General features: G+C 38.6%; 1 protein-coding gene across 2 annotated transcripts in view; it reads left to right on the forward strand.

Annotated features, from left to right (window-relative positions):
- Positions 1–22,776, forward strand: part of NELL1 (neural EGFL like 1) — a 915,720-nt gene that overhangs the window by 291,735 nt on the left and 601,209 nt on the right. For both annotated transcript variants that reach the window (XM_030829406.1, XM_030829407.1), the window contains exon 12: positions 4,705–4,833. In XM_030829406.1, the coding sequence (XP_030685266.1) occupies positions 4,705–4,833 (129 nt within the window). The remainder of the gene's footprint in view (positions 1–4,704; positions 4,834–22,776) is intronic.

Raw genomic sequence — 22,776 nt, forward strand, 5'->3', positions numbered from 1 at the left:
TTAATAACAATATTATTATCTTTCAGAATAAGAATTCTCCAAGTATTGTTGGTTTTAAATTTTATTTCAAAGAAAAATAGTTCTAGAATGTTATCACTGAAAGGAATTAACTTGACTTTATCTAGTGGAGTGATTTCCATATTTTTAAGCCAGAAACTGTAATTAACATGATCAATATGGGCCAGGCGCAGTGACTCATTCTTATAATCCCAGCACTTTGGGAGGCCCAGGCGGGTGGATCATGAGGTCAGGAGTTAGAGACCAGCCTGGCCAACATAGTGAAACCCCGTCTCTACTAAAAAATACAAAAGTTAGCCGGGCATGGTGGTACACGCCTGTAGTCCCAGCTACTTGGGAGGCTGAGGCAGGAGAATTGCTTGAACCCGGGAGGTGGGATTTGCAGTGAGCTGAGATCACGCCACTGCACTCCAGCTTGGATGACAGAGTGAGACTTTGTCTCAAAACAAAACAACCATGATCAATATGTCAAAAATATAAAAGCATAACTATTCTATTTGAATCAGAGGCAGAGGACTTGAACCCTGTATAACAACTCATCTGTGCCTAGGGCCCTGATGAACACAGTTTAAAAATTACTAATTTCAGGCTGGGTGCGGTGGCTCACACCTGTAATCCCAGCACTTTGGGAGGTGAGGCGGGTGGATCATGAGGTCAGGAGATTGAGACCATCCTGGCTAACATGGTGAAACCCCGTCTTTACTAAAAATACAAAAATTTAGCCGGGTGTCGTGGCAGGTACCTGTAGTCCCGGCTACTTGGGAGGCTGAGGCAGGAGAATGGCGTGAATCCAGGAGGCGGAGCTTGCAGTGAGTTGAGATCTAGCCACTGCACTCCAACCTGGGCAACAGAACGAGACTCTGTCTCAAAAAAAAAAAAAAAAAAAAAAAAATTACTAATTTCATCCGTTCCCCATATACATACCTAGAAAACAAAGTGATTTATACTGTTTGTTAGCTGCAGACCCTAAATTATAAATTAGATCTCCTGACTTCTAGATCCATTGTTTTCTATGTGATCACAGTATGTGATATAGCATAATTATTGTTTACTAAAATTACTGATTTAAAGATGATAAAGCATCTTTATATACTTTATCATATTTGAACTTCGCAAATTTTATGGTAGATGTTACTATTCCTTCTAGTTCACCTAAAATGCTGCATAATATAGAAACAACTTTCTGGAATATTTGGTGGAGATGGCAGTAAGGGGGGGGCGTAAAAAAACAACTGGAGACCAGAATATAGAAAGAGGGTGATTCATTGAAATAAGCAAGTACAGTGGAGTTGGCATTTGCCCTGAGTGCAATCTCTAGTCTCTGGTGGTTTAAAATATGGCTTCTAATGGACATTGTGTAAGCAGACAGGAGACAGCCTGGGGCTAGTATGAGAAACATAAATCAAGAACCTTAAAGGGTGAATCCCTCCATGGGTGAACTAGGAAAAATCCACTCTGCCCAAGGAGACTTGCCTGTCGGTCTTGACTCTAGATGGAGGTCTAGAGGAGGAAATCTTGCATTCCTAAAAGCTTAGGGCTAGACTTTATTCCACCTGTGTGGCTCAACCTTCAAGCACTAAGACAAAAATGTAGTTGAAAGTCATCTTGGGTTGATAATTCCCTCAGACCGCTGACAGAAGGAAACACAAATCCTCTCTGAAGAAATGCAGTTTAAAAACCAAAACCTCAAATCTCACACATTAAATTCCAAAAAATATGAGCTTACAGATAAAAGAATAACTCAAAACACAAGAGAATAAGCTATCATGCATGCTACTCAGCATAAACAACAAATGGCAAATTAGATGTGCAAAGCCTGAAGATATTAGAATTATCAATATAAAATATTTATATGTAACATGTTTAAAGAAATTTTTTAAAAAGGAAATTTAAAAATGAAAGAATAAGAGACTATCAAATTTGACTAAGCAGATTGAAAAAGAATCAAATAGGATTCTAAAAATAAAAATACAGTAAGTGAAATTAAAAATGATGTGGGTGACTGAAAGAGAATATAACACAGCTCAAGACAGAATTAATAAACTGAAAGATACATCTTGAAATGATACAGAATTCACCATAAAGGAAAATAAACAGAAGATATGAAAGCAAGTCTAAATAACACAGATGAGTGTTGAGAAGAAAGAACATTTATCTAATTGGAATTTCACAAAGACAAAATAGAGAAAAATGTGGAAATGAAATGTTTGAAGAGAGAATATCTAAGAATTTTCCAAAATGATGAAAGATTTCATCATCTTTCAGATTCAAGAATCCCCCCAAATCCTAAATACAAATACATTTATACCTACACATCTTAGATTAAAACTGAAAAATATAAAACAAACAAACCCCAACCAGGTTGGGTGTGGTGGCTCATGCCTGTAATCCCAGGACTTTGGGAGGCCGAGGTGGTGGGGAAATCGCTTGAACTTAGGAGTTTGAGACAAGCCTGGGCAACATAGTGAGACTTCATCTCTCCAAAAAAAAAAGAAAAAAAGAAAAAGATAAAAAGAAAGAAAATTAGCTGGGCCTTGTGGCACACACCTGTAATCCCAGCTACTCAGTTGCTGAGGTGGGAGGATCACTTTAGCCCATGAGGCCAAGGCTGCAAAGAGCAATGGTTGTGCCACTGCACTCCATCCTGGGCGACAGAGTGAGACTCTGTCTCAAAATAACAACCAAACCCAACCTAACACACAAATAAAAAAGATCTTGAAAGCATCCACAGAGAAAGGGGTTCCACATATAAAGGAATGACTATTAGATTAATAAGTGACTCAGCAGCAATAATAGAAGCCAGAAAACATGGAATGACATTTTCAAAATATTGAGATAAAATAACTGTATGCCCAGTAAAACTATTTTTTAAGTATGAAGATAGTCTAAAGACACATTTAGACAAATTGAAATTGAGCACAGTCACTATCAAAAGATACTGAAGGAACTTCTAAAGGCTATATTAGGAAGAAAAATTTCTTGGAAGAAGTAGCAGGGAACAAGAATGTTAAGCAAAGAAAATTTTGAACATGTGGCTAAAGAATATGCCCCAGGAAGCATGTTTAAGAATGTTTTTTAGCAGCTTTGTTTGTCACTGAAAACCTGCAAATAGCTCAAATGTCCATCCATGGTATAGGCACACCCTGGAGATATTGTGGGTTCAGTTCCAGATTATGGCCATTAAGCGAATATTGCAATAAGTGAGTCACGCAAATTATTTTTGTTTCCCAGTATGTTTAAAAGCACAGTCCGATGGCATTTTACTCACTGGAATGTCTTTCAAAATTGGTGCTGATCCTCCTACTTTGTCAACTAAGTTTATATAATATTCTAAATCCTTTGTTGAATGAATGAACCCATAGCTAAAGGCATTCACATGGATGAATAGAGAAAAGCACACCATAGTATACTAAAAATAAAATGGATGTTGGCGTGGATGTGGTGAACAGGGAGCACTTCTACACTGCTGGTGGGAATGTAAACTAGCACAACCACCATGGAAAACAGTGTGGAGATTCCTGAAAGAAGTAAAAGTAGAACTAAAAGTAGAATTTGATCCAGCATTCCCACTACCGGGTATCTACCCAGAGGAAAAGAACTCATTATACGAAAAAGACACTTGCACATGCATGTTGATAGCAGCACAATTCACAATTGCAAAAATGTGGAACCAACCCAAATGCCCATCAATGAGTGAGTGGATAAAGAAACTGTGATATAGATGATGAAATACTACTCAGCAATAAAAAGGAATGAATTAATGGCATTCACAGCAACCTGGATGAGATTGGAGACTATTATTCTAAGTGAAGTAACCCAGAAATAGAAAACCAACCATCATATGTTCACATTCATAAGTGGGAGTTAGGCTATGAGGATGCAAAGGCATAAGAATGACATAATGGACTTTAGTAATTTAGGGGGAAAGGGGCACGGGGTTGAGAGCTAAAAGACTACAAATTGGATGCAGAGTATACTACTTGGGTGATGTGTGCACCAAAATCTCACAAATCACCACTAAAGAACTTATGTAATAAGACAGCACCTGTTCCCCAAAAACCTATGGATATAAAATATTTTAAAAAAAGCATACCATGGAAGATATGTACAGTATGATTTCCCTCATATGAAATTTAAAATGGGCAAAGCTAAATGGTATATTGTTTAGGCATAAACACAAATATGCAGTAAAGCTATAAAAAGCTGCAAGGGAGTGATTAACTCAAAATTGAGGATAGTTTTCTCTAGTGGCTGGGAGGGAGATTCATTGGGGAGGTACAATTAAGGAGTTTTGATAATCTGGTTGCATTCATTTTATTTTATATATTCATATATATTAATTTTGTGTACTCTTTGTATTATAAATTTTACAAGAAAACAATTATAAAAAGAGTAGTCATGTAAGAATGTAGTGAGAAGAGGATGCAGGATCAGCATGGATAAAAGCATTCAGGTAGGAACAGCCTCAGCCAATTTGAGTTTGGATGGGGGAAAGCCTCTTGCGCCTGGGACAGCCCAAAGTTTCCTATATCTATTCTGCCACTTTCCTATCCAGTTTATCCTTGCATACTGCCAAAGTGTATTTTCCTGCATAGTGACATATAATAAAAAATGTTATATACTTTATTTTGGGGAGTTACTTTATTTCCTCCTTTTCTGATGTACAATTTTATTTGTTTTTTCTAGGTCATAACTTTTGTGCAGAAGGACCTAAATGTGGTGAAAACTCAGAGTGCAAAAACTGGAATACAAAAGCTACTTGTGAGTGCAAGAGTGGTTACATCTCTGTCCAGGGAGACTCTGCCTACTGTGAAGGTAAGTAAGCTGTTTAATGAAGTCACTTGTGAGAGGTTGACTGAGAAGTGTATTCCTGGTAGATGTGGTTAAAGAGTGAAAACTATCGCTTGGCTGTGGTCCTATGCAATCCCATAAGAAATCATATCAGTTGCTGAGAGTTCTCTGTTCTCCTGGTTTATCCATGCTGCTCAGTAGAATGAGAAAGCAAGACCTTTGAAGGTCGTTATGAAGCACGGCAAAGAAACAAAGGCAACAGGGACATATCAAATCCCATGTTCTGCTGCCGTGCACAAAACAATCACTAGATCAACCATAGACACATCATATTCTGTTTTCTTATTTGATGAGATTGCCATCTTCATATTTAATTAAATGTACATGGTGGATTCTGTTTTCAAATGATACTTTGACATTAACTCATACTAGGCTGCTATCTCCTTGACCTGACAAGATCAGGTTTTTATTCTTTTTAGTGGGTTTCTTAGTGACTGATTCATGTCAATTCCCAATCTCTACTAAAAGTCACAGTAATGGAGGGACTCATAACTTTGGCACATGGACTGATGCCATTACAGTGGGATGGTGGCCTCAGGCATCAATGACCCACATTTCTGCTCTAGAGAAAACAACTCCTCTGTCTTAAGAGAGCACCATTTTTTCAGGTTCAGTACTGCAACCTACTAGTGGTGAGTATTGCACATCTCTATTACCTTAACATGCCAGAGGAGTGGGAGGTAGTTTGACCTGGTCTATATGTATATTACCATAATATCTGAGCCCATCCATTTCCAACATGCTCATGGCTCCCTTCCATCAGTTTGCAAAAGCTTTAATAAGCAAAGTGATGGCTGGGCTTTTTTTCTGTTTGTTCTGATTCCAATTATTCCTGCTGTCTTCATTAATAATATATTGCACCATGATGATTTGGGTAGTTGTCTTCAATGAGTGCTGCAAAATCCTGGTCACTTTCCTCTAAGTGGTCTGGCTCTCAAATAGGTCAGGTATTCTAAATATTCTAAAGGTAAAGACAGTATTAACTGATGATAGTAATGGTAAATTCTTTCTATTCTCTGTCTCATAGTTGACCCTCGAACAACACGGGTTTAAACTTTGCATGCTGACTTATACATGGATTTTTTTTCAACCAGACACAAGTCAAAAATACAGAATTCATGGGATGCAAAACCTGCCTATATGGGAGGGCCAACTTTTCCTATAGAGTGGATTCTGCAGAGCCTACTTTGGGATTTGAGTGTGTGTAGATTTGGGTATACACAGGGGCCTAGAACCAATTCCCTGCATATACCCAGGAATGACTATATATTGTTAATCCCTGCTTAATTTTTTGGCTTTGACTAAAGACCTCTAGTTGTCAAGAGGTTAAGATATATTTGCCTAGTAATATGTCTTATTACTACTAGAGACCAGTACCTTGTAGGAACCCTCTGTTTTTTTCATTTCTTCTGAAAGACTTTCTTTGTTACTACTATAATTTTTATTAACAATATATTCTAATAATATATAATAATTTTGTCTTCTTATTTTTCACTGTTTTTTTGGCTGGTTTTATGGATTTGAAGTTTTAAGTAGACATGCCACTTGGGAGAATGAAACTGCCCCTTTGCTTATGAACCTTTTCATCTGCCCTTTAATACATCTTAGTTATTTGTTAATTTGGGGTGATGGGAGTATCAATTTCAATACTTCATATTAATATTTATGTTAGATCTTCCCTTATGCTATTTTCTATCAGAAAATTTAAGTAATTTTAAAAATTAAAAATGTGAATATTCCCACTATTTACCATGGAAAAATCCTGTAAGCCACATAATGGTCTAAAATATTTACCTTCTTACCTTTTCCTATATGCAGGAATAGACTTCGAACAATTATAAAAATGATAGAAGAAACCTCAAAAACAATGTGAATCCTGATTACGCCACTGGCAGACCTTTTAGTTGTTTGTTGAAATCAGCATAGCCACCATTCCTGGCCCCACTTCCCTATTGAGACCCGGCAGAATATGGGAGAAAACTGCTGGTGCTAATGCTGGTTGGGACTCTTTGATTCATTTCTCATTGGTATCATTTTTTATTACAAAAGATTGGCTCCATGAGGAGCTATCTGCAATATCAACCTGCTCTTTCTCTGTGAGGCCTTATTTTATAATGTTGAGTGGTTTTTAGGTCTGAATCACTGTTTTCTTGGACATGCTCCTGTTTAGCTCAATGTACGAGCCTGGCCTTAGGCCAGTTTGCATTGTGGTGCTATTGCTGTTGGGTAATGGCAATGTGACTGGGCTTCAGTCATTTCCCTGGTGTATGGAGACTTTCCATAAGCTCCAGGGGATGTGTTCTTGGAGAGAAGGATAGCACCTAAGGAGAAATGGCTAAACATTGGACCCCTCCTAGCATGTAGGAACAGAGCTCATGGGTTAAAGCAGGGGTCAAATACTGGGCATCCGCCTGGGAGGCACAGAGAACCCAGTAGAGTGAATGCCAACATTTAGAGCAGATGCCTTGCTCTCATTCCTTCTGCCATCTTCAGCATTTGAACTTTGATCTTTGGGCTTATGTTTCCGTGATTGCATGATGACTTCCATAGCTCTAAGCATGGTACACTCACAGCAGCATCCTAAGCAAGGAAGAGAGAAAGGGACAGGGCGTAAAAACCTTGTCTGTGTGAGGTTCTGTCATTTTATGCTCAAAGAAAGTCCTTCGTAGAAAGTCATTCCCCCACTCTACCCCTATTAACACCATAACCACATGCAGACGACTTCCCCTGTGTTATTTTTCAGACCCAGGTTACACCACTTCTATCCTTACCACAAACACACTTCTGGACCAATGTTTGAGAAAAGAGAATGAGATGGCCGTCACTGGTTTGGGCTAATTGTGTTTATTCCCTGGAGCTGGAGGAGAGGTTTGTCTTCCTGAAACCAAATGAGCTTTGCCGGTTACCTCAACAAAATAGGGTTTTAGCAACCATTCTTTTATGATTACATTTAGATGAATTAAACGAGATAAATGGTCATGGAGGCGATTTCCCCAGTTCTCTCCTAAGAATTGCCCTTTGAAGTGATTGGATAGACAAGCTTACAGGTGGCCAAGTGCCCTCCGAGGAACAGAGACTCTCTGAGGCTGCATTCATTGTCTCTCCACAGCCTAGAAAGAAGTAAATACTTATGAGCTGCCTGAAGCAACTTATTTTTACTCTGAGTAAATGGGATGAAAATGACTCATACGATAAAAGTCACAGTGAACAAGACTGGCTTGCAAATTAAAACAAAATATTACACACATTGTCCAGGCCATCTTGAAAAGCCTATTCAGCCTCTCAGTGGAAAAGGAAGCACAAAAGGCTTTCAATTTCCTTAACTTCCTAAGGTAGAAGCAGAGAGGTGGTGTATTAGGGGCTCCTGCTCTGTAGAGATTGTCGTAGAAACTGCCATAGAGAAGATAGCTGAACTCCTGGCCAATCAATAGAAGATTATAAGGACTTTTGTCAGGTATGATACGATTCACAGGAAGCTGTTTCATTTTGTCTTTTCTGACTCCAGCAGGAACATTCCCCATTTTGAAAACTGCTCTAGTTGGATTTTAATGTTTTAGGAATCTTTTCGGCTGAGGCTTTTTCCTTTTGTAATGACATTTTCAACAGGTTGGTCTTAAGTAGTTTCTGATGCATTAGGAGTAGTGTCTGAGGAAAGTATAGCAATAGGGGTCCTACTCATAATCTTAATTCTTGAATTTGGAGTCTACCTAGATAGAGTCTCATAAACTTTTTCTTCCTGTAATAAAAAGTTACTTAGAAGCATAAAGAACAATGTAATATCATACACATCATGCCATCTGTCAGGTGTGGAAAGCACTACAATTAACATTAAATGATAATACCTTTTACTTGCAGAGTGTTTTGAATTTTTCAGACTCCTTTTATATATGTTACACTTTTTGAATGTTATAATAAATCTGTGAGAAAGTTGCAGCATTGCCCACATTAACTCTGTCTTATGAGTACAGACACGAGGACTCAGAGAAATGAAGTAAAAAGATCATCCTCAACTCATTTCTACTCCAGAGCTTTCTGTCTGACTTACGCTGCTCCCTCTCCTTCCACTACCCACACTGTTCCAATACTGTGCTAGTGTTCAAAATGTTGGTTGCCCTCCCGATTTTGCCAACATCAGTTTTGGCTAATGAAATGTGAGTGGACATGACATGTAGTTTCACAGTAGAACCTCAAGGAGCTTTTGCAGAATTCCACATCATTCTCTTTTCGCTCTGAAACAAAAACTGGCAACGTTCCAGGTCAGGGCTTCTCCTTTAGCTGATGTCCCAGAATGAAGATGACATGGAACTGTGTGACAACTGACAGTTGATGGATATGTGGCATGAGTGAGAAATAATCTTGTATGCCACTGACATTTGTAGGATTTGGGGGTGGGGAGTCATATTACCTTGTGCATAATAGCATAAGCCTACTGATATGTCTCCCTGAATTAACGAATCCAACTCTTGTGGGTTCAGAAGGATACCAAAAGTTCAGAGCTCACAACTGAAAGCAGTTTTTAATAGAGCAAGCATTGAGATTTACCAAAGTACAAATTGTTGAGTCATCAAGAGTTTGCTCTGGCACTGCTGCCAAGCAACAGATTTTTTACAGACCACAAGTTATAAAGTAGTGTTTTGTCATGCCAAATTCAACATGGTAAATGGATTTCCCAATTAAGATGATAATGAAACAGTGCATGTCAAAAATTTAGCAAATTGTCTGGTATTCACTAAATATTGAATAGACCACAGTTATTATTACCATTACTATTTACTTAAATCATTAATGTTTATGAGGCTCTTTCCTGGAATTGCAGGTGTGCTCACTGAGACCAATACTTTGAGAAAGAGAAAGAGACCAAATTGGCAGGTAGCAGGGGAGAATACATTTAGATGAAAGGACTAGGGTTCATCAATTCTTCCAGGTGCATATTGTTAGCAGTGGGGCACCAAGCATAATAATGTATAGGTGAACTCATTCCTTCCTTGGAAAAACACAAGTGGAATTGCGTTCAAGGAAATATTTTGGAAAAAAATGACCTGAATTGGTATGAATTTAATAATTTCATGTAACAAAACTGACATGTCTGAAACAGAGCAGCTGATTAGCAAGGTGATTTATAACTTCTTTCAGATGACTAGAGGTGGTGGTGAAGAGTCTGACCCTTAGAATGGTAAGAGGGTGGAAAGTGGTAGATCAGAGTTCAAACAGAATGCAGCCCACAGAATAGCTAAGTGGGTAGATATTTACTAGACACAGAGACTAATGTGAATGCACTTCTATAGAAACAAGATTCTGCAAATTCTTAATTAAGAGATTGTGTAGCGGAAATGGGCTAGTTAATTATACTTCTAATTATCCAATAGTTAGGTAATTTTTTTACATTTAAATATTTTGCATTTTATAAAATGTGTGAACATCATGATCTACATAGCCCAGTTTCTTCTCAAGTGTGGGCTTCAGTCTCCTAAAGCTCCACTTTGAACAACAAAGCATTGCTTTAGTTCGTTCGTGCCACTGTAACAGAACACCTGAGGCTGGGTAATTTACGAAGAATGGAAATTTATTTTCTCATGGTGCTAGAGGCTAAGAAGTCCAAAATCAAGGCACTGGCATCTGGTGAGGGCCCTTTTGATTCATCATCAGGTGGAAGGCAGAAGAGCAAGAAGTGGGCAAGAGGGGGCCAGAACTGGCCTTTTTATATGAGGGCAGAGCCATCATGGCCTAATCACCTCTTAAAAGTTCCACTTCTTAATAGTGATACAGTGGTGACTAAATTTCAACATGAAATTTGGAGGGGACAAACATTCAAACCACAGTAGAGATCAAAAGCCTCTTCTGATTGGTCATTGTCGGCAAAACCTTAATTCTTAGCTCCTGCTCCCATTTATTTCCAGGTATTCAGAGTGTTTGAGATAAGAATACCTTGAGGTATCTTTTTTTTCTGTTTTCTCATTAGCCTGCCTCACTAATGGAGAGATCTTCCAGTACCCAGGTATCTGTCAATCCCCACCTCTCCTTTCCAAGGCACAGAGGTTCCTAGCCTTTGCTTTGTTCAGGATAACTAACATGTCACCTTCCTCCCAGCAGCGGATACAGCTGAGCCTTGTTCCTGGGCCTGGCTTTTCTTTGCCTCGGCTTTGTTATTTCCTAGGCTACTTAGCCAAAGTGCATCTATTCCTGCTCTCCCACCCACTTCAAATCTTCTTAACCACCACCTCCCCACCCCCTGCTGCCCCCCTGCCCTGATACACACACGATTTTCTTCTTGAAAGTATATCACAAGAAAAATAAAGTTCAAATTCAAATCCTGGTTATTCCACCTAGGTTAAAAGAAGGGGAAAATTCCTAAGCTCTTTCCTTAGGAATGAACCCCAGTCAAACCAGCTGGGGCAATGGTCAGGATGGAAGTTCAAATAGCACTGTTTTGTTTTTATTTTGTTTTATTTATTTATTTTTTACCATGCTTCATGCTTCAAAAATTTATTTGCAAGATATGTGCAGAATTTTTAGTTATTTCTTTGTGACAGAAGTGGTATAGGCATTGATTAGGTTTTCCGGCCAGTTCATAGAAGCCCAGGGGGTAGATATTTACTAGACGCAGAGACTCATGTGAATGAACTTCTACGGAAATAAGACCCTGCAAATTCTTAATTAAGAAATTGTATAGGGGAAATGGGCTAGTTTCCTTAATTATGCTTCTAATTATCCAATATTTAGGTAACTTTTTTTTTTTTACATTTTTTGCATTTAAATATTTTGCATTTTATAAAATGTGTGAACATCATGATCTATGTAGCATCATGATCTTCATGTAGCTGAAGTATTGTACTACAAAGATATCCTGAGTTCCAGGGTCTTGAAAACAGAGAACCAGGTGCTTTTCTCCCAATTTTGGATAAGGGTACATCCACTTAGTTGCTCAGGTCATAAGACATAGACATCATCCTGATTCCACTCTTTTCTTTATCCCCAACATGTGCTACATCAGAAAGTCTTGTTAGCTTTACCTCCAAAATTAATCACAAATTCACTCATGTCTTGCTCTCTTCACCACTACCACCCTAGACCAAGCTTTCTTTATCTTTTGGCTAGTGATCCCAGTAGCATCCACTCTTGCCCACCATAGTCCATCTTCAGACATATTTAAAGTGAGCTTTTTAAGGTGTAAGCAGATTATGCTATTCTCCTGTTGAAATTTGTCTCATAGCTCCCATGCCTCTCAGAATAATACCCAAACTTGGTCCTGTGTCAGGCCCTATGTGACCTGGAACCTGCCTACTTCTCCAAATTCATCTTGTTTCACTCTCTGCAGTGTTCACTCTTTTCCCATCACTGGAATTCTTTGCGTCCCTCCAATAGGCCTGTGCAGTAGTTCTTTCCTCAACCTGGGAGGCCCTTCACTCAGATCTTTCCATATCTGCTTTCTAGGCTTTGTTCAATATATAGTTCAAATGTCACTTCTTTAGAAAGATCTCTCCTAACCACGCTGGCTAAATTAGCTCTGCTGCTATCATCAGTTACTCCCTATACCATTTGAATTTGATTAAATGTATTTTTTTTGTAGTACTTATTCTCTGAAATTGTGTTGTTTTCTTATTTGTGTTTTTTTGTTTAAAGGTTTATTATCTGACCCTTTGGAATACAAACTGCGTGAGGGCAGCAATTTTATTTTATTTACTATCTCTAGCACCTAAAATAGTGCATGGTACATTATAGACACACAAACGTATTTGCTTAAAGAAAGAAAGGAAGGAAGGAAGGAAGGAAGAAAGTGCTTTTCTGTATCTGACACTGTTTTCTTATGTCAGGTTCATCTTACTAGCATTGCTCAAGGGCTGCTTTTTAAAGTGCAGAGTCTGTAGGTCAGGGGCTACTTCTGCTCACTTTTGCTAATACTCAGTTCATGTAATGCTGAAACACTGCCTATTAACTTTATTCCATATGAACGTCACTGCCTTTATTTGCTATGGAATGCCTTTCCTTCACTACATGACAAGAGGGTAGCTGTCCTTTCATTTTGATAAAAAGATAATGGTTTTCCAAAAAATCATTTTATCAGCTGCTTATAGAAAATAGGTTTTCTATAGATTTTCAAATGGATGTTCCTGCTTAACACGTGGCTCCCCTCAAAACCGTGATGCAGGGACCCTGGCTCCTTTCCTCCTGTGGTTCTAGCATTGGCAGTATGTGCCTCCCAAGGTCACCAGGGAAGGGGAAAAGAATGGAAAGTTACCAGTGGGAGTTTTTTATGGGCCAGGGCTGATTACATTTCACTGGCCAGAACTCAGATGGTGGCTATATCTAACTGCAAGAGAGGTTGGTAAATTTCATCTAGCTGTGTGCCCAGGAGGAAAGAAAAATCTGTTTTGGTGAGTGGCTTTTTGATCTTGCCAGCTTCTCCAGTTATTTAATGAAAAAAATCTCCTCATTAATTATAAGCTTTTTACTTTTTATTTATTTCCTTTTTCCCATAAATGAGTTCTGACTTCAGTTGATGGTACTGAAGCTTGCTCACTTGGAGATCAGACAGGATTTAACTACTTAACCATGCCCCTTTCGCTTTGCCGTTGCGTTATCTCCAGGCTTCCCTGTGGCACCCACTGTATGACCTCATTCGGGTTTGTTCTATCCTCAGTATTCCTCATGTCTCAAGGTTACCCATCTCCTTTCTTTCCAAGCAAAATTCACAGTTTCCCATGTGCTACAGTTCTGAGTTTTATGCTCGAAAGAAAGCAATTCATGGAACAAGCTTACACACATTTGTAAATGATTGATAGCCAGCTAACATTACCAGAGGTAAATGTATTCTTTAAAGAGGATGCTTGTTAATTAAGAAAGTCTTCAAACCATTAAATTCCAAGCAACAAAGCAAAAGAAAGTAAAAATTAAAGTAATGTGAACATGGAAGAGAGAACTGCTTAGAGGACTAAGCAGATTGTCTCTGCCTGGGAGTTTGTCTTGGTGGTCAGCTATCCTCAAATATTTCTGCTTTCTAACATTTTTCTTCCCTCTATTTTTTTTCCCTGACAACTCCCAGGGGAGTGATGTAGTAAAAAGCAAAGCAAAAAACACTGAAATAGGGACAAGAATATCTTGATGGATCCTGACTCTATCATTTAGCAGCCGGGTAACATTGGAGAGTCACCCAATTCTTGTGTGTTTTGGTTTCTTTCATGATCTAAACAGGACTTTTCAACAAGGCCAAAATAAAGGCCTTACTTTACCAATTGGTTGTGGAAGCTAAATACGATATCGAACGTGAAAGCATTTTGCAAAGGCTAAAGCAGCATAGCTATGTACTGTAACATTATTTATAATTATATTATCATGCATTATTATACCAACAATAAATATTATTTTAATCATTGGCAGTATTTGTCCTAGAACACTAGAACACAGGTCTTTAGATCTTCATGGTGTCTATAAATATCTAATCTATCTCTCTGTCCGTCCGTCCGTCCATCCATCCATCCATCCATCCATCCATCCATCCATCCGTACTCTGAACATAGAGATGTATCTACCAACCTGTATATTGAGCTGTAGTTTGTGTAAAGCCATTGTGGGCTTTATAAAAGTGGGGCTTCTGTGTTGTACAACTCCACGGGGCATCATTTTTGTAGTTGTCTAGGCGAGTGGCAGCTGCTGGAATTATGCAGTATAAAGTCTGCAAGGTTGTACACTGCAGCCCTGCCAAAGGCATAAAGGAAAGGGTCAGGCCCAGAGTCTTGTCTCAATCTTTAAGTGAAAATTAATTGACCATCTATTGTGGCTGGGTCTTGTGTTGGCTTCCAGGAATCCAAAGATGATTCAGCCATAGATCATATCCTCAAGGAGCTTAACAGTTTAAAGGGAGGAAAAGAGCCTTGTGTCAGATAAGAAAATTACAATAGGATTTGTTCCATCCTAGGATTTAAATAGTGTTGTAGGAATACGATGGTGAGAGCAATACATTCTGCCAATGGAAGTCAGCACAGGCTGCCCAGAGGAAGTGACATTTGAACTGAGTCCTTAAGAATAAGATGTTCTGCAAGAAGAGGTATGCAGGAAGGCCATTCTCAGTAGGGGGATCAGCAGATACAAAAGCTCAAAGTGAGAAGTTTGACATGGCTGGACCAAAGGATTTTGTTGGGAGATGAGAGTAAAGATATGGTTGATAGTTGGATGGGGAAAAGCATTGTGAATGTGCTAAGAAGTTTCAATTTTTGTTTTGTAGGCCAATATATACGCATATTGGATGCTGGTATCACAGTGGGTGCAAAACTGGATCCACTGGGTTATGGAAAAAAAATCAGAACTTTTATTTATGCTTTTTTTTTTTTTTTTTTTTTTTTTTTTGTATTTTTAGTAGAGATGGGGTTTCACCATGGTCTCGATCTCCTGACCTCGTGATCCGCCCGCCTCGGCCTCCCAAAGTGCTGGGATTACAAGCGTGAGCCACCGCGCCCGGCCTATGCTTATTTTCATCTCATCCTCTTAATGAAATAGTTGTTGTCTCGATGAGTTTTCAAACATGGCTATGATGGGTAAGAAGGAGATAAAGCATCATTGAGGTCATAAGGATGAACTTGCATGGCCTTGCTTGGTGTCTGTCCCCAAACTCTCGCAGTCAGGCTGCATCTGATTCTTGATCATGACTTCCCTCTGATAACTCAGATACCTGGCATTTTTCCAGGTGAATCTATCTTGCTCTGCTTGTGGCTGGGTGGTGCCCAGAAGCCACGCCTCTGTGTATGGCCTTACATTATTTTTTAGTGATGTACCTTCACCTTAAGAAATCACGCTGAGACATTTTTTGGCCCACTTAATAACATTTTAGGACTTTAGCGTATCTCCTTGAAAGACATTATGCATAAATTATGTTATTTATAGTACTTAGAATTTTTATGTAGCAAAAAGAAGGAAGAGAAGAAGAAAAAAACAGAAGGGAAAAACGTCCCTGCTTTTCAGGGACAAGTCCAAGTTTTAGAGCTTTAAATGGAAATAGAAATGTAGTCGCTTTAAACTTTTTTGGTTATTTAAAAATAATACCTTCCAACTATCTCCAAGAAACCTAATATCCAGACAGAAATGAGAATTGAACTCACTCAGTTTTTATTGTACTCTTGTTATTGCAGCTGGTATGTTAGTGCCTGCTATGACTCAGCTTCCTGGTGAAGCTTGCCTGGATAAACAATTAGAGAAGAATAACACAGGTTTAGTGGAAAGTTTAGATTTAGATTTGGGGTACCTGGCTTAGAAATCCTGGCTTTATCATTGTTCTGTGAACTTAAGCAGGGAACTTCATCTCTCATCATTTTCCCTTTGTAAAATTAGTGTGCTAATACTTATCTCAGTTGTCTTTTTAAAGAATTGCTATGAAGAAAATGTAGCACATATACCCCATGGAATACTATGCAGCCATATAAAAGAATGAGAGCATGTCCTTTGCAGGGACATGGATGAAGCTGGAAGCCATCATCCTCAACAAACTAACACAGGGACAGAAAACCAAACACCACATGTTCTCACTCATAAGTGGGAGTTGAACAATGAGAACACATGGACACAGGGAGGGGAACAACACACACTGGGGCCTATTTGGGGGTGCGGGGGGCAAGGAGAGGGAGAGCATTAGGACAAATACCTAATGCATGCAGGGCTTAAAACCTAGATGATGGGTTGATAGGTGCAGCAAACCACCATGGCATATGTATACCTATGTAACCAACCTGCACGACCTGTACATATATCCCAGAACTTACAGTAAAATAAAAAATTAAAATAAAAATAAATTGCTATAAGAACTAAGGGGAATGAAAAGATTTAAGGCAGAATCCAGCACACAATAGGTGTTAGTTAAATTTGAATATAATAAAGTTCAATAAGATATAAGTAAGTCCTAAAATATACGGTTCAGGGTGTGTGTCAACGAGTAGTGAGGAAGAGGAAGGCTAATTCTTGGAGTTAGCAGGAAAGATACCAGTCAAGAGGGGGTAGGTTGAAAGATCAGGACTATAGTGACTATGATGAATGCTGAATGTCTGATGGAGAAGTGTGGGGTGGTATAGGAAATTCACACTGAGACCGTAGGATAAGATAGAATTAGAAACTAGAGGGAGGCTGAGAAGAGAGGAGGTTGATGTACGAGTTTGGAGCAGTGTGACTGAAAACCTGGAGGTACCAAAAAGCAAAAGAGCATTTAGTGTGTTTGGAGCTCAGTGTGGGAGATTGAGAGTGTTGAGTGCAGAGAGAAAAAGAATTGGGAGGCATTGTAGGCCTTGTGAAATCTGGATTCAGTAGGAAATGAAACGTTGATGAGATTTTAAAAGAGGTGATAAGATCCAGTTTGTATTTCTGAAAAATCATTCTGGCTTCAGTGGAGGACAGAAGGTAGCAGCAAATCAGGGACATCAGTTGTTAGTCTGCTGCTGTAGTCCAGACAAGATGCAATGGTGGACATGGAGAATGTGGACAGGAGGTGAAACTCACAGGATCCATTGATTGGGTGTGAGGAGTAGATTAGATGTTGTATGAAAAGTGAATTTAGAATCAATTCTCTGGCTGCTTCATCTTTATTAAATCAAACTCTAATGGCTTATTTTGAGGCTTCTTCCTCTGGGTTCTAGTAGCACTTTGTCAAAACTTATTAGAGTGCCTATCAAACAGGATCTTCATTACTGTTTTTTTTTTTTTTTTTGAGACGGAGTTTTGCTCTTGTTGCCCAGGCTGGAGTGCAATGGCACGATCTCGGCTCACTGCAACCTCCGCCTCCCGAGTTCAAATGATTCTCCTGCCTCAGCCTCCTGAGTAGCTGGGATTACAGGCATGCACCACCACCCCTGGCTAATTTTGTATTTTTAGGAGAGATGGGGTTTCTCCATTTTGGCCAGGCTGGTCTCAAACTCCTGACCTCAAGTGATCTGCCCGTCTCGACCTCCCAAAGTGTTGGGATTACAGGCATGAGCCACCACGCCCAGCCTCTTCATTACTTTTTCTTAACATGTTTTTTAGGTTAAGAGCTATTCAAAGGCCAGAGCTGTTTCTGATTCATTTTTATATCCCCAGCCTAGCACCTGGAATATACTAGTTACTTTCTGAATGAACTGATGAATAAATGAAGGTAGAAGAATGTGATTCCATGGATAAACTTTAGTGCTCTATGGATTCTTTCCACTGACATTTGGCATCTCATAGATAGATCTTGTTAATTTCTTTCCAATTTTAAGGTGGAAAAAGCCACCTTGAAATGTGTTCCGGTTACAGCTTGCACGTCTTTATAAGAAACCTCTTGTCCTCCTTTTAGGATTGAAAGGATTTACAGAAAGCCCAGTGCTAGCTAACAGTTTCTAAGGAGCTGCTATAGAGATTCAGGGACTTTTTCCCATTCATTTCTGGATGTTTATCACTTTTCCTGCTACTGCTGAATGCTGAATTTTGTCTTTTGATGCTGACACCTGGCTCTCAAAACTCTAATGGGAACTTTCTGAGCCCAGCTAAAGAAACTTGGTTTGTCAGATAGATTATAGTTCACATGTTGATGCTTCCAGCATTGTGTGAAGTCATGTGTTGCATTTGACTGAAAAAGGAATAAGTTTACTTGTTTAGGCTCGGGAGGAAGGAATGGAAATGAGCATTCTCTTTACAAGTGCCAGAATGTAAGCCTTATGAAGACTGGGATTGTTGCCTGTTTTGCAGATTGTTTTTCCCTAGCACCTCGGACAGTTCCTGGAACAGAGTGGGTGCTCAGTAAGTATTCGTTGAATAAATGAACAGCTGGTGGTATGATGTGGGACATTCCCAGGTGTTTGATAAGTTTTTCTCGGTAAAAAAGGAAAACTAACATTTGTGTCAGGCATTGTGCTAATCAGGTCTTAACACCTGTCATCTTGCTCAGTCCTGTCTATAATTGGTCAGTAAATAAACCAAGGCTTGTCACACAGCATATGACCGAGTCAGGATTTAATCTCAGACCCATCTGACATCAGAAATAATTCATGGCCCTATATAATGATCCAGAGGAAAAATAACTCCAATTGATTCCTGTTATCCTTTTTTTTTCCCCAGGATACATTTGGTTAGTTGTCCATTTTCTCCAGTTCTAGACTTTTGCAAATTTCTTTCACAGAAATAATATTTTCTCTGAATTTGTTTTTCTGATACACCAACTCAGCATTTTTTGGTGAGGACGGTAAACTGAGCATCCTTTCACAATTTCTCACAAGCTATGATGAATAGCAATTCTCAGGATTGTCAAAAATCTTTAGTTAGCTCTCCCTTCTGGGCTGCTCTTCTGGGAATCTATAGCAGACTGGGCAATTTCTCTTACATCAAAGGCTTCAGTATCTCTATTAGTCTGGGGTATAGGCAGTCAAAGGGAATCTGCTTAATGTAAAGTTGGAAATGCTTACATTTTAAAAAGATATATGGTTTTAATACTTTCTACTACCTGATGCCTCAATCTACTTTCAGAAAGTGGATTTTTTTCCTAAATCAACTTTGACAAATTGCAACTCATTTTTAGTGAATGGTTATTCACTGTTATTCATTAACATTACTTCCATAGATGATAAAAGTCAGGGCCTTTTTTTTTTTCTCTTTTCAGATGGAGTCTTGCTCTGTCACTCATGCTGGAGTGCAGTGGTGTGCTCTCAGCTCACTGCAAACTCCACCTCCCAGGTTCAAGCGATTCTCCTGCCGCAGCTTCCGAAGTAGCTGGGATTATAGGTGCCCGCCACCATGCCTGGCTAATTTTTTTTTTAGTAGAGATGGGGTTTCACCATGTTGACCAGGCTGGTCTCACACTCCTGACCTCAAGTGATCCACCCTCCTCGGCCTCCCAAAGTGCTGGGATTACAGGCATGAACCACCGCACCTGGCTGGGGCTTCCTTTTTGTGTTCTTGAACACATCTAAATGTATATCATCCATTCTTCTCCAGTCCAGTGGTAACAGCTTGCCCCTCACGGAGAATGCCATTGAAATCCACTGTTTATTGTATGATTAGTTCTGGTATAGCTTCAAAATAGATATTTCTTATTCTTCATGGATATAGCTATATATTCAATATATTATTATTATATACACATATATGTACAGATATATGTGTATTATATACACATATATGTACATATGTGTATTATATGTATATTACATAGTACATATATGTGTATTATATATACGTTGTACATATACATATACACATCTGAACATATATATGTATAGATAAGTACATATATATGTACAGATATAATGTGTGTATATATGTACATGTAATATTCAGATTGATTTTTTACTTTGACTTTTGAACATAATTTGTAATTTTAGTATAGACAATGAATGCCCATGACATGTAGTAATTGGCCAAAACACAATCAGAATTTAACTGGCTGCCGAGTGACAAGCAGACAATTTGATATCTAGATCCCAACCCAACTTTGGGCTTTGTGGTTCTCCACTGTCAGTGAGTATTGAATGCCTCTTGTTGAAAATTCAAAGGGGTAACTTAAATGTTTCAGCCGTGTTTACTTAAAGTTTCTTAAAGTTTATTCCATTTTTCCTAAGAAGAGAGGGAAAATGTTTCCTTGTTCAAATATGTTTAGAACATTTTACATACCAGATATCAAACTTGCATATAATGGTTTTGAAAAGCTCACTGCAAACTGTGTTTAACATAGCATCTGTTTAACTTACTTGTACATGGAATTATTGTAATTCACACATGAAACTTATTATCGTTCCATAAAACCAGAATTCTGTGGATCATATTTTCAAAAATGCTCCTTAATGGCTTTTACTACATAATTATAAGCTTTAGTAATATTTACAAATCTGGGAATTCCTAAAAATCTCTGTATATTTATAAGTGGCAGGATTTTTTTATGGTAACTATAGGGAGTTATAAAGGTTTGTTTTCTTTAACGCAAACTCCTACAAAACCTGTTGTTTCTCTTCCGTAATTTACTGAACCTATGCACAAATTTATTTTTTTTTGAATCATAATTAAGAAGAGAATGGTTCGTCATTTTGCTTTCCTCTTTGGGTAAAGTTTGGGTATGATGTTCCTGAATATGTGGCCATTAAGCACGTGTATAGCTAGAATAAATATGACAATAACAAATATTTGTATAAGGCATTTTAATTTATGAAGTGCTTTAATATATATTTTCTTAGTATCCTATAAACTGTCATGATTTAGGGATTTTTTTTTCTTGGGGTATTTTATAGTTGAGGAAACTAAGGTCCAGAGAGGTGAAGTGACATGTCCAAGAGTCAGGCAAATTACATCTTTTTTTTTTTTCTTTTTTTGAGATGGAGTCTCGCTCTGTCACCCAGGCTGGAGGGAAGTGGCGCCATCTCAGCTCACTGCAAGCTCCGCCTCTCGGTTTCATGCGATTCTCCTGCCTCAGTCTCCCAAGTAGCTGGGACTACAGGCACCTGCCACCACGCCCTGCTAATTTTTTTGTATTTTACTAGAAACAGGGTATCACTGTGTTAGCCAGGATGGTCTCTATCTCCTGACCTCGTGATCCACTCGCCTGGGCCTCCCAAAATGCTGGGATTACAGGCATGAGCCACTGCGCCCGGCTAGCAGATTAAATCTTAATCCAGGTTAGGACTTTTTTCATGCTGTCCTTTCTTAAAAAATACTCAAATTATTAAATAAATACTTAAGTGCACCAGACACTCTTATTAGCATGGAGAGCAGGCTCCAAGATGTCAGAGATTTTTGTCTGCTTCATTCACTGTTGACTCTCTAATAACCAGCCTTGCCTGGCACATAGCAGCTGCTTGGTAAATAATTGTTGAGTGCATAAATGAATAAATAAATCCTAGTTGTTGTTGCTGCTAATATTTATTAGTACATTTTCTATGTTTATATTCTAAGTACCTTACACGGTTTTTCCTATTATACTCCAGTAAAATATTGTTATTCTCATTCTACATGTGAGGAAACTGAGACTAAGAAAAGTTGAGAGACTTGCCTGAGGTCATCTAGCTAGTTAAGTAGTGGAGTTAGAGCTCCGATTCTGCGATCCTATTTCTCATCTTTGTAAGAGGGAATTGAGACTCACCCTAAGGTTACCTAGGAAGTTAAGTAGTGGAGTTAGAGCTTTGATTCCACAATCCTACTTCGCATCTTTGTAAGAGGGAATTGAGGCTCACACGTACTTAAACTTGTATCTTTTTATACTGAATACAGTTGTTTCTGTACGAAACCATCTCATTTCTCTTGTTCTGATTCAGTCGTAGTTGACGAAAGATGACAAGGTTGCTGCTGTTGTTGACAGCGAATATTTCCTCAGCATGTACTCTATGATAGTCACTGTGAAGCTAGGTATTACTGTTATCCTCATAAAACCAAAGATCCAAGAGAATTAATGATTTACTCAAGTTTATGCTGTTAATAAATAAATGACATGCCTTCAATCCTAATCCAATATTATATTTGTCTTCATGAAAAAAACACAACAACGAAGACCAAATATCAGAGTCTAAATGAGGGATTTTGCCTGTTTATATTTACTCTATGGGTCCTGAGGGAACATAATTTGTGTATCTTAGATAGAAGACAGTTTGGGCAACTCTTATTTTACAGTTTTAGGTCAGCATAGATAAGGAATTAGTCTCCCATAGATTCAGGCATGCTTCCACAATCCCATTCCAAATTTCTCCCCTATGGAGAACTTCAGGATAGAATTTAGCAGAATACTTGACCCGGCCCTTTCTATAATAAATCTGTCCTTAGCAACCTTCAGATTCTCATCCCCTTCCTTCTCCCTTCAAGATGCAGGAGTCCTCTCCCTCAGCCTCTTTTCTTTCTTTTTAGGTTATCCTGCAAAATCAGCTTCTCCCACATAACTGCTCTAGTTCTCCTCTCTTTCTAATCGCCCAATTCCCTCCTTTTCCAATTATTAACATTATT

The sequence above is a fragment of the Nomascus leucogenys genome, chromosome 15 (assembly GCF_006542625.1).
Source record: "Nomascus leucogenys isolate Asia chromosome 15, Asia_NLE_v1, whole genome shotgun sequence".
Taxonomy (NCBI): domain Eukaryota; kingdom Metazoa; phylum Chordata; class Mammalia; order Primates; family Hylobatidae; genus Nomascus; species Nomascus leucogenys.